This window comes from Phacochoerus africanus, chromosome 11, assembly GCF_016906955.1.
Source record: "Phacochoerus africanus isolate WHEZ1 chromosome 11, ROS_Pafr_v1, whole genome shotgun sequence".
Classification (NCBI taxonomy): domain Eukaryota; kingdom Metazoa; phylum Chordata; class Mammalia; order Artiodactyla; family Suidae; genus Phacochoerus; species Phacochoerus africanus.
The window spans coordinates 27,508,897-27,522,142 of record NC_062554.1 but is presented as its reverse complement, the minus strand read 5'-3'; the positions used below and the strand labels follow the sequence as shown (position 1 = coordinate 27,522,142).

The 13,246-nt window shown below is 38.3% G+C and overlaps 1 protein-coding gene across 2 annotated transcripts in view; it reads right to left on the bottom strand.

The window, feature by feature from the left end:
• The window catches only part of CEP57 (centrosomal protein 57), a 43,863-nt gene that overhangs the window by 7,870 nt on the left and 22,747 nt on the right, over nt 1–13,246 (bottom strand). For both annotated transcript variants that reach the window (XM_047751835.1, XM_047751836.1), the window contains exons 3-8: nt 12,847–13,026; nt 12,352–12,473; nt 8,488–8,604; nt 7,815–7,892; nt 4,271–4,378; nt 3,683–3,760 (exon numbers count right to left, since the gene is read on the bottom strand). In XM_047751835.1, coding sequence (XP_047607791.1) covers nt 3,683–3,760; nt 4,271–4,378; nt 7,815–7,892; nt 8,488–8,604; nt 12,352–12,473; nt 12,847–13,026 — 683 coding nt within the window. The remainder of the gene's footprint in view (nt 1–3,682; nt 3,761–4,270; nt 4,379–7,814; nt 7,893–8,487; nt 8,605–12,351; nt 12,474–12,846; nt 13,027–13,246) is intronic.

Below are 13,246 nucleotides of genomic sequence, written 5' to 3'. Positions count from 1 at the left end.
CTCTGCTGTGGCGTAGGCTGGCAGCTGCAGCTCCGATTTGACCCCTAGCCTGGGCATTTCCATATGCTGCAGGTGTAACCATTAAGAAAAAAAGTGATGCTGGGAAAACTGTACAGCTACATGCAAAAGAACGGAGTTAGAACACGCCCTAACACCATACACAAAAGTAAACCCAAAACGGATTAAAGACCTAAATGTAAGACCAGATACTATACAACTCTTAGAGGAAAACATAGGCCGAATACTCTGACATAAACTATAGCAATTATTTTCTCAGATCCACCTCCTAGAGTAATGAAAATAAAAACAAAAATAAACAAATGGGACCTAATTAAACCTAAAAGCTTTTGCTCAGCAAAGGAAACCATAAACAAAATCAAGAGACAACCCACAGAATGGAAGAAAATATTTGCAAATGAAGCAAATGACAAAGGATTCATCTCCAAAATATACAAAACCACTTGCAGCTCAATATCAAGAAAACAACCCAATAAAAAATGGGCAGACCTAAACACATTTCTCCAAAGAAGACATATGGATGGCCAGTAAGCACATGAAAAAATGCTCAATATCACTAATTCTTAGAGAATTGCAAATCCAAATTACTATGACATATCACCTTATACCAGCTAGAATGGCCATAATCAAAAAGTCTACAAACAATAAGTGCTGGAGAGAGTGTGGAGAAAAAGGAACCATCTTAAACTGTTGGTGGGAATGTAAATTGCTCTAACTGCTACGGAAAACAGTATGGAGGTTCCTCAAACACTAAAAATAGAACTACCTTATGATCCAGCAATCCCAATCCTGGGCATCCATCTGGAGAAATCTGTAATTTGAAGATACGTGCACCCAATGTTCACTGCAGCACTATATACAATAGCCAAGACATGGAACAACCTAAATGTCCACTGACGGAGGAAAGGATAAAGAAGATGTGGTACATACATACAATGGAATACTACTTGGCCATAAAAAAGTACAGAAATAATGCCATGTGTAGCATACAAAGTAAGACAGACAAAAACAAATATCACATGAAATCACTTATATGTGGAATCTAATAAAAACAATACAAATAAACTTATCTGCACAAGAGAAACAGACTCACAGACTTTGAAAAACTTACGGTTACCAAAAGGGACAGGTGGGGGTGGGGAGGGACGGACTGGGGGTTTGGGAATGGCATATGCACAGAGGCATATGGAATGACTGGCCAACAGGGTCGGGTGTATAGCGCAGGGAATCTACCCAATGTTCTGCGATAATCTATGTGTGAAAAGAACCTGAAAGAGAATGGATGTGTGTACATGTATAACTGAATCACTTTGTTGTAGAGCAGAAATTACCACAACCTTCAAAAAAACTAGAACTTGTATTTTGCCTTTTAAATTTTATTTTTTCTAGTTATTTACTTTTGTTGCATTTTATAAATGCATTGGTTTATGATAATGTATAATTAAAAATAATAACAGGTCTTCCACAACAGATAATTTGGGAAACATTTAAACGATAGCACATTCTTATATGTTTGAATACTATTTCACAAAAAGTACAAATTACAACTTTAAAAGAAAAGCTCAGGTCGAAAAGCCTTATCTTTGAGCTTGTCCTGTTCAACTTCTGTATTAATGATCTCAATGAGTATCACCAAAGATAGGCAAATTAACTTTGGGGGTAACACAAATATAATGGAAGAATGAACCAGACTCTAACGTGGGATAGGATGAATCAATCTGTAGAGTGTTTTATTTGATTAAAAATTCTGTATAGGAGTTCCCATTGTGGCTCGTGGGTTAAAAACCCCACATAGTGTCCACGAGGATGCAGGTTTGATTCCTGGCCTTGCTCAGTGGATTAAGGATCCGGCATTGCCACAAGCTGCGGCGCAGGTCACAGATGCGGCTCTGATTCAGTATTGCTGTGGTTGTGGCACAGGCCGGCAGCTGCAGCTCCGATTTGACCCCTGGCCCAAGAACGTCCATTATGCCACAGGTGAGGCCATAAAAAGAAAAGAAAAAAAATTTTTCTGTACAAAAGACCTGTTACTAAGTTGGCTCTAAAATTAATGAATGAAAGGGAATCTGTGGCTTCCCTGTGACGTTAATGTGATGCTAGGCTGAGTTAACAGATTATACAGAATGTGACAAAACAAAGACAATTCTGTGCTCATCACACACTCAGAAGGCCATATGTGATTCAGGAAGGAAAGGGAGTGATGACGTGATAACGAAACTCATAGAGCACATCTTATGTAGAACAGCTGAAGAAAAGTAATTGTTTATAACCTAGGATAAAGAGATAAGAAAGATAAAGCTTTCTTCAAGTTTTTAAATTTTCCTATAATCAAGGGTTTATTTGGTCTATGTGGATCTCTGAGAGCAGAAAAAAGACCGAGTAGAATTTATAGTGACATTTCATCTCACTTAAGAACTTTCAAATGAAGCTGTTGAGAAATGAGAAGGGCCGTTTGAGGTATAATGTGGCCTCATCAGGAGATGCATTTGGACAGAGTATACAATCATTATTCTGGAGGTTTACACAATGAAAACACTGGACAGGCAACAGTACTAAGTGGGTCCTAAACCTAAGTGAACATGAGACTGAGACTGGGGTATCATTAAATATACTTTCTAGGCCCCGCATCCAGAAAATTCTGATTTAGTTGAATTGTGGTGGGGCTTTGTAATCTGCTTTTCCAAATGCACCATCAGTGGTTCTGATGCAGCTGGATGTCGTTTGAGAAACTGTTTCCAACCCAACTCAAACATTCTATGGCAAACCAAAAGAACTTTGGTTACGAGAAAGAAATGAAAGAAATAATGTAGGCCAAAAGATGGTATGCAGTCTGAGAAGAGGTTAAATGTAAGGTTAAGGATGGTACAGAGCCAGGGGCAAAACTTTTCAAAAGGGATTTGTGCCTCACCCATCTACAGCAGGCAAGTGGAAAAGCTGGGAAAGAGTTCATTCCCCAAGTTTTCGCTGAGGATTTACTGTGGGCCTAAAATAAATGAACAGATCTATAAACTTAAAGTTTACTCCCCAAGCCTCTTGAACTCATAATCTAGTTGAGTATTCAAAGCTCTATACATGAAATAACCAGCAACACAAACATTAATGAAAAAGTGGCATAAATTAACACAGTGTCAGGCACTTCCTAGAAACCATCAGTGCTTGTTGATGTTTGATAAAATTACCATCTCTACATTTTTAAGCAGGAAAGGAAGAATCAAGTCTATGTATGACTGCTTCTTAGAAATGAATCCTATAAGTAATAGGCATATGATACAAAGAGGATGTGATTTCTATTCATTTAAACATCTATCTATAACTACAAACAAATCCACAGGGTTGATACTAAACATCCAAGGCTACAAAATATACTTTCCCGTTCTCTTTCCTATTTGCAACCACACCTTCTCCAAACCAGGGTCTCTGCTTTTGTTCATCACTTCCTATCCACGTATGCTTTTACCTGCTTTAAAGTGACCCCCTAGTTTTCTCTCTGCCCCATCCACCCCCCATCCCATAAACCTTTCCTCCATCTCGTTCCCACATCTTATGATCCACATTGGTAAAAAAGCAGAAAAATGTTTGCATCATTTACAGGTATACAGGCAGATGAACAGATTTAATTAAAAGATCTAAGTTGTACAAAAAATCTAGAGTTGGACCAACTCACCTTCCCGGCTACAAATGGCATATCACCCAAGCATAATCTATAATGTGGTTGTGCAGCACAACAGTTCCTAGAACCTTTCTGCATGGAAAAGAAAGAAAAGCAATTTTACTCACATGGTGATAAAAGATGACTATATACAACTAATCTGAAACATCAGCTTTACCTCTGATGGCATTATGGTCTGGAGCTCCTAATAATACTTGTCAACATGCATTCTAGCTTAGGAAAGGCTACGAAAGAAAAAGTAGTACCTGATAAAATAGCAGTTATGGTCTAAGCAGAGAAGTTCTGTGTGTGTGTGTTGTGTGTGTACATACACACACACAAACTTTTAAGAGCAAAAGGTAATTAATGCAATACTGAATAGTAACAACTGACATCTGTGTAATGCTATGTAGTTCTAAAATGCCTTTATGTATATTATCTCACTGTCCGGATGAAAATTTAGAAGTAGACTTTATTCCCATTTTCCCAATGAAGAAAGGATAATGAAAGAGATTTACTCGTCCAAGGTTGAGTTACCATATGGTTTACCTAAACTATACCAAATAATAATCAGCACTTTGACTTACTGGTTCTGTTTCATACCTTTTCTGATGGCCTTGACTTTTTTTTTTTAATTCTTTTTGCATTGGGGACACATGAAGTTGCCTTATCTTCAAAGATAAGTCTATTTGTTTCTAGGCCAGTCTGCAACTAGGAAAAATATGAGAGCCTAAAGTTAATACTACAGAAATAAAAGCTATGATTCAAATTTGATATATGCCATGTAAACACATGTTAAAAACCTGTAGCGGTATCTAATTGAAAAACACGTCACAGCTGTGTAACTGTCTTGAACCAAATCAGCAACATTTATCCAATATTTAAAACCAATGCCAGTCTCTCATTTCATCTTGGGGGTTGTGTTCTAATTTGACCTTTCACTTAGCCTGGAACCCTTTAGCTCCATTTTCCTTCTTTTGCAATTGGCCCTTAAATTATATCTAATGTGTTAGAGGCAATATTTCTAACTCCAAACCAATGGTTCAATGTTTTCTTCATGCATGGCATATACAACAGTGCTAGACACAAAGCAGCTGGAGAGCAAAATACATTTCCTCTTTTAAAAACTCATACATTTAACAATACAAGAAAAAGAAACTGGAAATCTATGTCCAAAAGAACTGGAAGGTATGTCAGAAAGTGTTTTAAGCCCTTTTCTCTAGAAGCATAGTAACTACATTAATTTACTACGGTAGAAATTCCACAAGCAATTACTAAGGATTTCAAACAAGGAGTGCTGGTTTCAACTTCCTTTAAAAAATATAATTACATACATACATATATGTGTGTGTGTGTGTGTATTTGTCTAGCATAGTAGTTTTCAAATCTGCCTATGTATCACAATTGTCTGGAGCAGATGAGGACAAATTCATATCGTCAGTTGCCTCTCCTGACTTCATGATTTTAAACATTTCAGGTTGGAGAAATCTTTATTTTAAAATTATTTTAAAGTTCGTCAGGAAATTATGATGGAGCTCAAACACTCAGAACCAATGGATTAGTTAAGAGAAATACTGAGATCATTACTAACGCTTCCCCCAATGACTGGGATAGAATCTATTCAGTGACAAAAGCAACACAGGGATTTCTACTCTCAGGAGCATCTACATTCCCACACATCTAACGTTTTATACATAGTAAACTGAATAGTTATGATTCCATAAAAACCTATGAAGTCAGTGAGTTTCAATAGTATACAAAACAAAAAAATTTGAACAATTTAAATTTTCTAAGTTCTTCCCAGTACTCATCATATGTTTATGCAGCAGAGTTTTAACATTTTTATTTTTTTAATTTTTTTGCATTTTAGGGCTGTACCTGCAGCACATGAAAGTTCTCAGGCTAGGGGTCGAATGGGAGTACAGCTGCTGGCCTATTCCACAGCCAGAGCAACACGGGATCCGAGCCATGTCTGCAACCTACACCATAGCACACGGCAATGTCAGATCCTTAACCCACTGAGTGAGGTCAGGGATCGAACCTGCATCCTCATGGATACTAGTTGGGTTTGTTACTGCTGAGCCACAAGGGGAACTCCTGAATTTTAACATTTTAAAGTGCTTCCCTCATCTTTTCTGTTTGAGCTCTCCAACATTATGAAGATATAAAATGAAGACCACTTTATCAGTGGTAAATCCCAAGCTCTAATGGTTAAATACCTTGCCTGAGATTACACAAATGAGGGTTAGCTAGACTTGGGTCCACATTATCACCCCGGCCGCTGCTTTCCCACTGTAGTAGTGTTCACTAGTGGAACCTGAAAACCACTGATATTACATCATGAGTAACAACTTTTTTTCTGCTAAATACAAAACAAAAATACCATAAAATAATTTTCTTTTTACTTTATAAAATAATGAACTTGTTTAATTCTGTATTTCATGGATGATAGAACTCGCCCTCACAACACATATAAAGCATAACATGAAAGTTTGTATGTTATAGGAAGAAACGGAGACACAGCAAAGTGGTCTGCCTACCCCAAAGTGGAATGGGGAAAGAAATTAAGTCATTTCAAAATTTGCTGGTGGTCCAAAATAAAGCCACATGACTCTGTAACTCAGCATAGGAAGGTAAAAAATACATACAAATTGGTCAAGAGGTAAATATTTGAGAACGAAAATCTATCAGGTTTCAATGAACTCTGGGAAGCACTGGAAGAAACAGACAAGATGACAAGGATGAGGTAAAAGAGGTCTGCAGTCCTGTGAGCACATTTAGGAAGTGAGCCCAGAACACTGCTGGCATCTGGCCACAGCCAGAACTGCAGGCTCCTAACTGTTGTGGAATTGGGACCTGCTTCCTGTGTTACATTACGAGAAAAGATATACGTAGTAAATGTTATAAAACTTAAAAGCTTTGGAAAGGGGAGGGAAATACATGAGAGTTATTTGAATAAATAAGCTCATATAGGAAGAGTCTTCATTATAAATGGAAGTATTTTATTTAGCGCATAAGATTTGCTGGGTACAGAAATGTTGCTTTATCTTCTAGAAATGCAGTTCTGGTTGGTCACAGAAACTCAATGTTTCTGAATTAGCACTGCCTCACTCTTCTACCTGATAGCCATGGCCAGGGATCAAATTCAAGGCTAGGAACGAGCAGAGCTCATTTTCCTTACATGGTAGCCTTTGTGAATTAGCATGGGCCACAGCCTATTGGGCAGCATACCATCTCAACTTCTGGTGTCTCAAGGCCACCAAAAAAAAGGGGAGCACTTACAAGTAAGATTTTTTTTTTCTTTTTATGGCTGCACCTATGGCATATGGAAGTTCCCAGGCTAGGGACTAAATCAGAGCTACAGCTGCCAGCCTATACCACAGCCACAGCAACACCAGATCCGAGCCGCATCTGTGACCTATGCCAGAGCTTGTAGCAACACTGGATCCTTAACCCACTGAAGGAAGCCAGCAAATGTGCATTCTCACAGACTACATTGGGTTCTTAACCATCTGAGCCACAATGGGAACTCCATAAGTAGGATTCTGAACGAAGCTTTCAAACATTTCTGATAGTAACTAAAACGAGTTTTACATGATTATCTATTATACTATGTATACAGTCTCTGATATTTTTCAGTGTATTAGTTTTTTAAAAAATGCTGATTGGTGGAATTCCCGTCGTGGCTCAGTGGTTAACGAATCCGACTAGGAACCATAAGGTTGCAGGTTCGATCCCTGCCCTTGCTCAGTGGGTTAAGGTTCTGGCGTTGCTGTGAGCTACGGTGTAGGTTGCAGACGAGGCTTGGATCCTGCATTGCTGTGGCTGTGGCACAGGCTGGCAGCTACAGCTCTGATTAGACCCCTAGCCTGGAAACCTCCATATGCCGCAGGTGCGGCCCTGGAAAAGGCAAAAAAGACAAAAAAAAAATGCTGATTGGAAGCCCACAATTTGAAAAACCCTAAAGAACTGCTCATCTTTTACTTGTCTGTAAAAATGTTATAATTTTCCATATTAAGCAGGGTCTGCAAATTTACATATAGGACCATTCCAAAATATAAATAATTGAAGCAGCCCACACGTATCTATTTATATATAAAGAGTAATATGAAATGTAAGGAGCCTACCTGCTCACATTTTAACTTACCTGAGCTGCCTTCGCTTGCATACGTTTCCTTTCCTGTTCTTCTTCGCGAAGTTTGGCTTCTAACTCTTGCATTTTTTTCTAGGGATAAAAATATTAAAAGTGATGAGTGAAAACAGTTTCAGTGTCTACTTGTAAAATTTTACTATAAGACACAGAAATGTGTTATAAAGTTTTAGCATAGTAATTATATGCCGTGAGTTCACTCTAGTAATGGCTCTGGGCTTGCCAGCATCCACGGCTCTCCAGTGTGATTCAACAGAATTATGGGTAAAATCTATGACCAAAGAACACAGCTCTTTATGATTGAATACAGGCTACATGGAAGCTGAATCTGGAAATTTATAGTCTCAGTGGTATTAAGTACTTCTCAAATGGCTCAACTAAAACTAAAATTAGTACAGAGAATAACTTGAACAGAAGCCTTAAGGGTACTCAAAAACATTTTCAACATTTTCTGTCAAATGTTGACATAATCTGTCAACATTTTCAAAAAGAACCCCTTCCTTATGTACACTGATTGTAAAATATGAACATTTCCTCTTTTTAAAAAATTCTACATGTTTCTTTGCTACAAAGTTGCTCTTTGCCCTATAAAATATCCAGTATTATACAATGACTGATTTTACAAAAGAACTAAATTATGCACTGATGAGTACAAGAGATTTTCACTGACTTCTGCAAGGGCTTGCATTGTGGTAAGCTTGTTATACTCCTGTTCAAGAAGATCCAATTTTTCAAGCTGGTTTTGAACATGTGTTTGATCATGTTGCCGTTCTCTTTCTAGGGAAACCTAGGAAGCAATATAAATTCAGCATGATGATTTGACAAAAAACTGAAAAACCAACACTGAGAGTACTATGCTGTACACTATTTGTCTGGCCTTTCATAGAATCACTCAGATACTACAAAGGAATTCTAAGAAAACAATACTAAGATGAAACCACAGGAACACCAATAAATACAAGTGCAATCCCATTCTTACGATATTCCTCTCATAACATTTGGTTTCTTGCAGTAAGATTCACTGATGCTTTGTGACAGCGGGCATTTACTAGATATGCAGGCTACACAAAAATACTTAAAAAGTAGTCTGGTTCTCTTACTTAACCTCTTAAGGCAATAATTACAGTTCTAGTATCTATCATTTACACTTCCTCTGAATTCTTTTTTATTTTTTTTTTTGTCTTTTTGTCATTTCTTGGGCCGCTCCCGTGGCATATGGAGGTTCCCAGGCTAGGGGTCCAATTGGAGCCATAGCCGCTGGCCTATGCCAGAGCCACAGCAATGCAGGATCTGAGCCGCGTTTGTGACCTACACCAGAGCTCACGGCAACGCCGGATCCCTAACCCACTGAGCAAGGGCAGGGATCGAACCTGCAACCTCATGGTTCCTAGTTGGATTTGTTAACTACTGTGCCACGACGAGAATTCCCCTTCCTCTGAATTCTATGCAAAGCATCCATCCTATTTTTTTTTTCAGGTTTAGTCAATGATTTGAAAAGACTGGAACCTATCAGATTTAAGGACTGATAGTCACAGAATATACCATTAAACTAGGATAAGAAGAGGAAATATGTGAAATTGGGGTCTACTGGTAAAAAGCCAAAACACTAAGCATGTGAGCTCATATACAGCAAGTCTATAGCAAGTGGTATCCTACTAACAGAAATCTGAATATGACAAGTAATATAAAGCAATAAAGTTCTCAGGAATTTATGTGAACTATTAATTCCCTATCACCTTAGTAGATAGATACGGCCCTTAAAAGAATACATTAAGCTAAAAACTGGCAAAAATCATATTTTACTTTCAGTATTCTTATTAAACAGGCTATTCAAAATTTAATGATGAAAACAGGGCTTAATTCAAAGATATATATATGTTTAATAGATGTGTTAGTCAAGACATCTCACTGTTGTCTCATGGATGCTTTCTAACTTGAGAACTGGAGTATCCCCATGAAGACAGCTGCTATATTACTGTACATCATGTTTTACCATTTCCAATCATGTGGCAGATTGAGCTGACCATCTGCTTTCCCATCCCATCACATAAAATATTAGACAAAACACAGAAATAATAATTACACAGGAAATCTGAAGACAAGAAAGGGAAATCTGCAGATGAAAAAGGATAAAGGAGTTCCCCTCGTGGTGCAGCAGAAACAAATCCGACTAGGAACCATGAGGTTGCGGGTTTGATTCCTGGCCTTGCTCAGTGGGTTCAGGATCCGGTGTTGCTGTGAGCTGTGGTGTTGGACACAGACGCAGCTTAGTTCTGGTGTGGCTGTGGTATAGGCTGGCAGCTACAGCTCTGATTGGACCCCTAGCCTGGGAACCTCCATGTGCCACGGGTGTGGCCCTCAAAAAGACAAAAAAAAAAAAAAAAGATAAAGAATTCAAAAGCAACTGAACAAATACTGAAGCCAAATACTAGATGAGGCAAAACTAGCCTTGCTGTATAAGGCATACCAGGACCATGACATAAATCTCACACAAGGTACCATCTGCCCAATTCGTGAACCTCAAGCCAAAAGGCATCATAAATGCAGATCACAACCAGGGAAACCCAGAAATCCTCAGCAAAGGCAAATCTACCATCACTTTATAAGGCTGCCTACTCAATTTAGAAGAATGGAATTCCCAATATAAACAATTCCAAAGAATATGGGTTCATCATAAAAAATATGTAAACATACATATACAGTTCTCATAAGAAAAATCAGTTAATTTAAAGAAGACTGAGATTTCTTTTGAGTGGGGGGAGGCCCTGCATCCATGGCACGAGGAAGTTCCTGAGCCAGGGATCAAACCTGAGCCTCAGCAGTGACATCAAGCCATAGCAGTAACAATGCTGCATCCTTAACTGCTGGGCCACTGGGGAACTCCAAGACTGGGAATTTTTATAGTGTTCAAAGAGATAAAAGGAGGAAATAAAAACCAAAGTTTAATGGTACATTAAAATAACAACAAAAATAGATGGGCTGGAGTTCCCGTCGTGGCGCAGTGGTTAACGAATCCGACTAGGAACCATGAGGTTGCGGGTTCGATCCCTGCCCTTGCTCAGTGGGTTAACGATCCGGCGTTGCCGTGAGCTCTGGTGTAGGTTGCAGACGCGCCTCGGATCCCACGTTGCTGTGGCTCTGGCGTAGGCCGGTGGCTACAGCTCCAATTCAACCCCTAGCCTGGGAACCTCCATATGCCACGGGAGCGGCCCAAGAAATAGCAACAACAACAACAACAACAACAACAACAACAACAACAACAACAAAAAAGACAAAAGACAAAAAAAAAAAAAAAAGATGGGCTGAAGAGGACCCAACTGGAAACAAAAAAATATGATCACAAATAAATTCAGTGGCACAGTAGAGACCTGCAGCACACATGAGAATTAATTATTGAAATACCTACTTAAAATGTTCTTGTGCCATCATTCACACTGTTCTAACATCTCCAACTATGATTCAGAGTTGACTGAGGTGGAAAGCATTTAATTTCTTTCATACTGCATGGTATCCAGCGAAATGTTAAGCATATAAACAGTCAACTTTGGCATCATAAAGTTAAGATGGCTAGAAACTGGGATATTTATAAGGAATTCAAATTCTAGGTTCCTAATAGGAAAAGGAGATACGCTTTTAAAAATATATTTGAGACTCATGTTGCAGGTTACTTAAATAAAAACACCTCTGGTGTGAAAACAGCAAAATATTTTTGTTAAAATAACAATTGTAGAGAGTTTTTTCAAAGTATGAACCACCCTGAAATGTGCTGAGTCTAAAAAACTCAAGGGGTAGAGAGGTACATAACATGCTTACTTACACTTTTAATAATGTATGAAAGAATTTATCATGACTTGAAAACACAACTAAATGTATAGTATTTTTCCAATTTAAGTAAAACTCTATCAAATACAGCAATAACAATGAAGACAAAACAAATTTTCGGACACCATAACTGATCCCGAGTAATTTCAGTCCTGGGCTGCCAACACTGTTCAAAAGCAGAAGCTATCAAAGCTGAGTGCAGAGAATACAGCAGTATGTGTAAGGAGCTCCCCAAAAGGAAACTCCTCTTCATAGTTTTGCTTAAAGAAAAAAATCACATTTTTCTCAAAGCTTCCACTAGCAGTTTTTCAAAATGAACTACTGGTACTATTATCTTTTAAGATAGAATTGATTATGACAGCAGTATTACTCCTCACTGAGAAAAAAAGGTCTTTGCATTAATTTTCTCTTTTTCTTTTTTTTTTGTCTGTCTTTTTAGGGCCGCACTGGCGGCATATGGAGGTTCCCAGGTTAGGGGTTGAATTCAGAGCTGTAGCTGCAGCCCACACCACAGCTACAGCAACTCGGGATCTGAGCCGCGTCTTCGACCTACACCACAGCTCATGGCAACGCCGGATGCTTAACCCACTAAGCGAGGCCAGGGATTGAACCTGCAGCCTCATGGTGACTAATCAGGTTCGTTAACCACTGAGCCACGACAGGAACTCCTCTCTTTAATTGTTCTTGAGACTGACTCTGTGAAGTGACATACCTGTTTCTCTAATACAGACGTCCTCTCCATTTCTGCATGCTTTATCATATTACGCATGTATTCCAATTGTTTTTCTAAAAGATTACATTTATTTTCTGCAGCTAACAACTGAGATGTCAGTTCTAAAAAGAATACATAAGAAAAGCAGAAATTAGTTTGCTCAGAGAACAGTTTTAGTTTTAACAAGCTGTTTAACATAAATCTACAGCATATATAACAAGTATTTTCCAGGTGCTCTACAAGCCCTTTTCAGATGCTCTAAGTCAGCCTGTTTCTGTATGTTAGTCCAATCTGCCCTGAATTCAGTCAGTAAGTCTAACACAGGACATTAGCACTTGTTCCTCAAAATGCACCTGAGCAAAATGTAATTTTACCATGACCCAAAAAATTAAGCTCCAGATACTAAGCACTAGAAAACCCTATGTGGAATTTCTTTCAGAATAATTTTAAATAATTATTTTGATAGTGTTTCATTTCCTTCAAAATTAAACCAACCTTGATTGTGCTTCGATTCCTCATTCTTTGAATTCTCCCTTTCTTGTATTTGTTCATCCAGTACTTTCTTATATTCAATTGTTTCTTTAGATAAGGTTTTCACACTTTCTTCTGCCTGAATCCTCTCAAGTTCTAAACGTCGAATTTTATCTTGAAGATTCTTCAAAGCAGAAAATATAGCTGCCAAATACAAACATGTCTACTATAAGATATTTTATATATATATATATATAGTTCACTGAAAACAAATAACATCAAAATAAAAATTAAGGAGTTCCTGCTGTGGCTCAGAAGTTAATGAACCCGACTAGCATTCATGAGGAGGAGGGTTAGACCCCTGGCCTTGCTCAGTGGGTTAAGGATCCCCGTGTTGCCACGAGCTGTGGTGTAGGTCACAGAC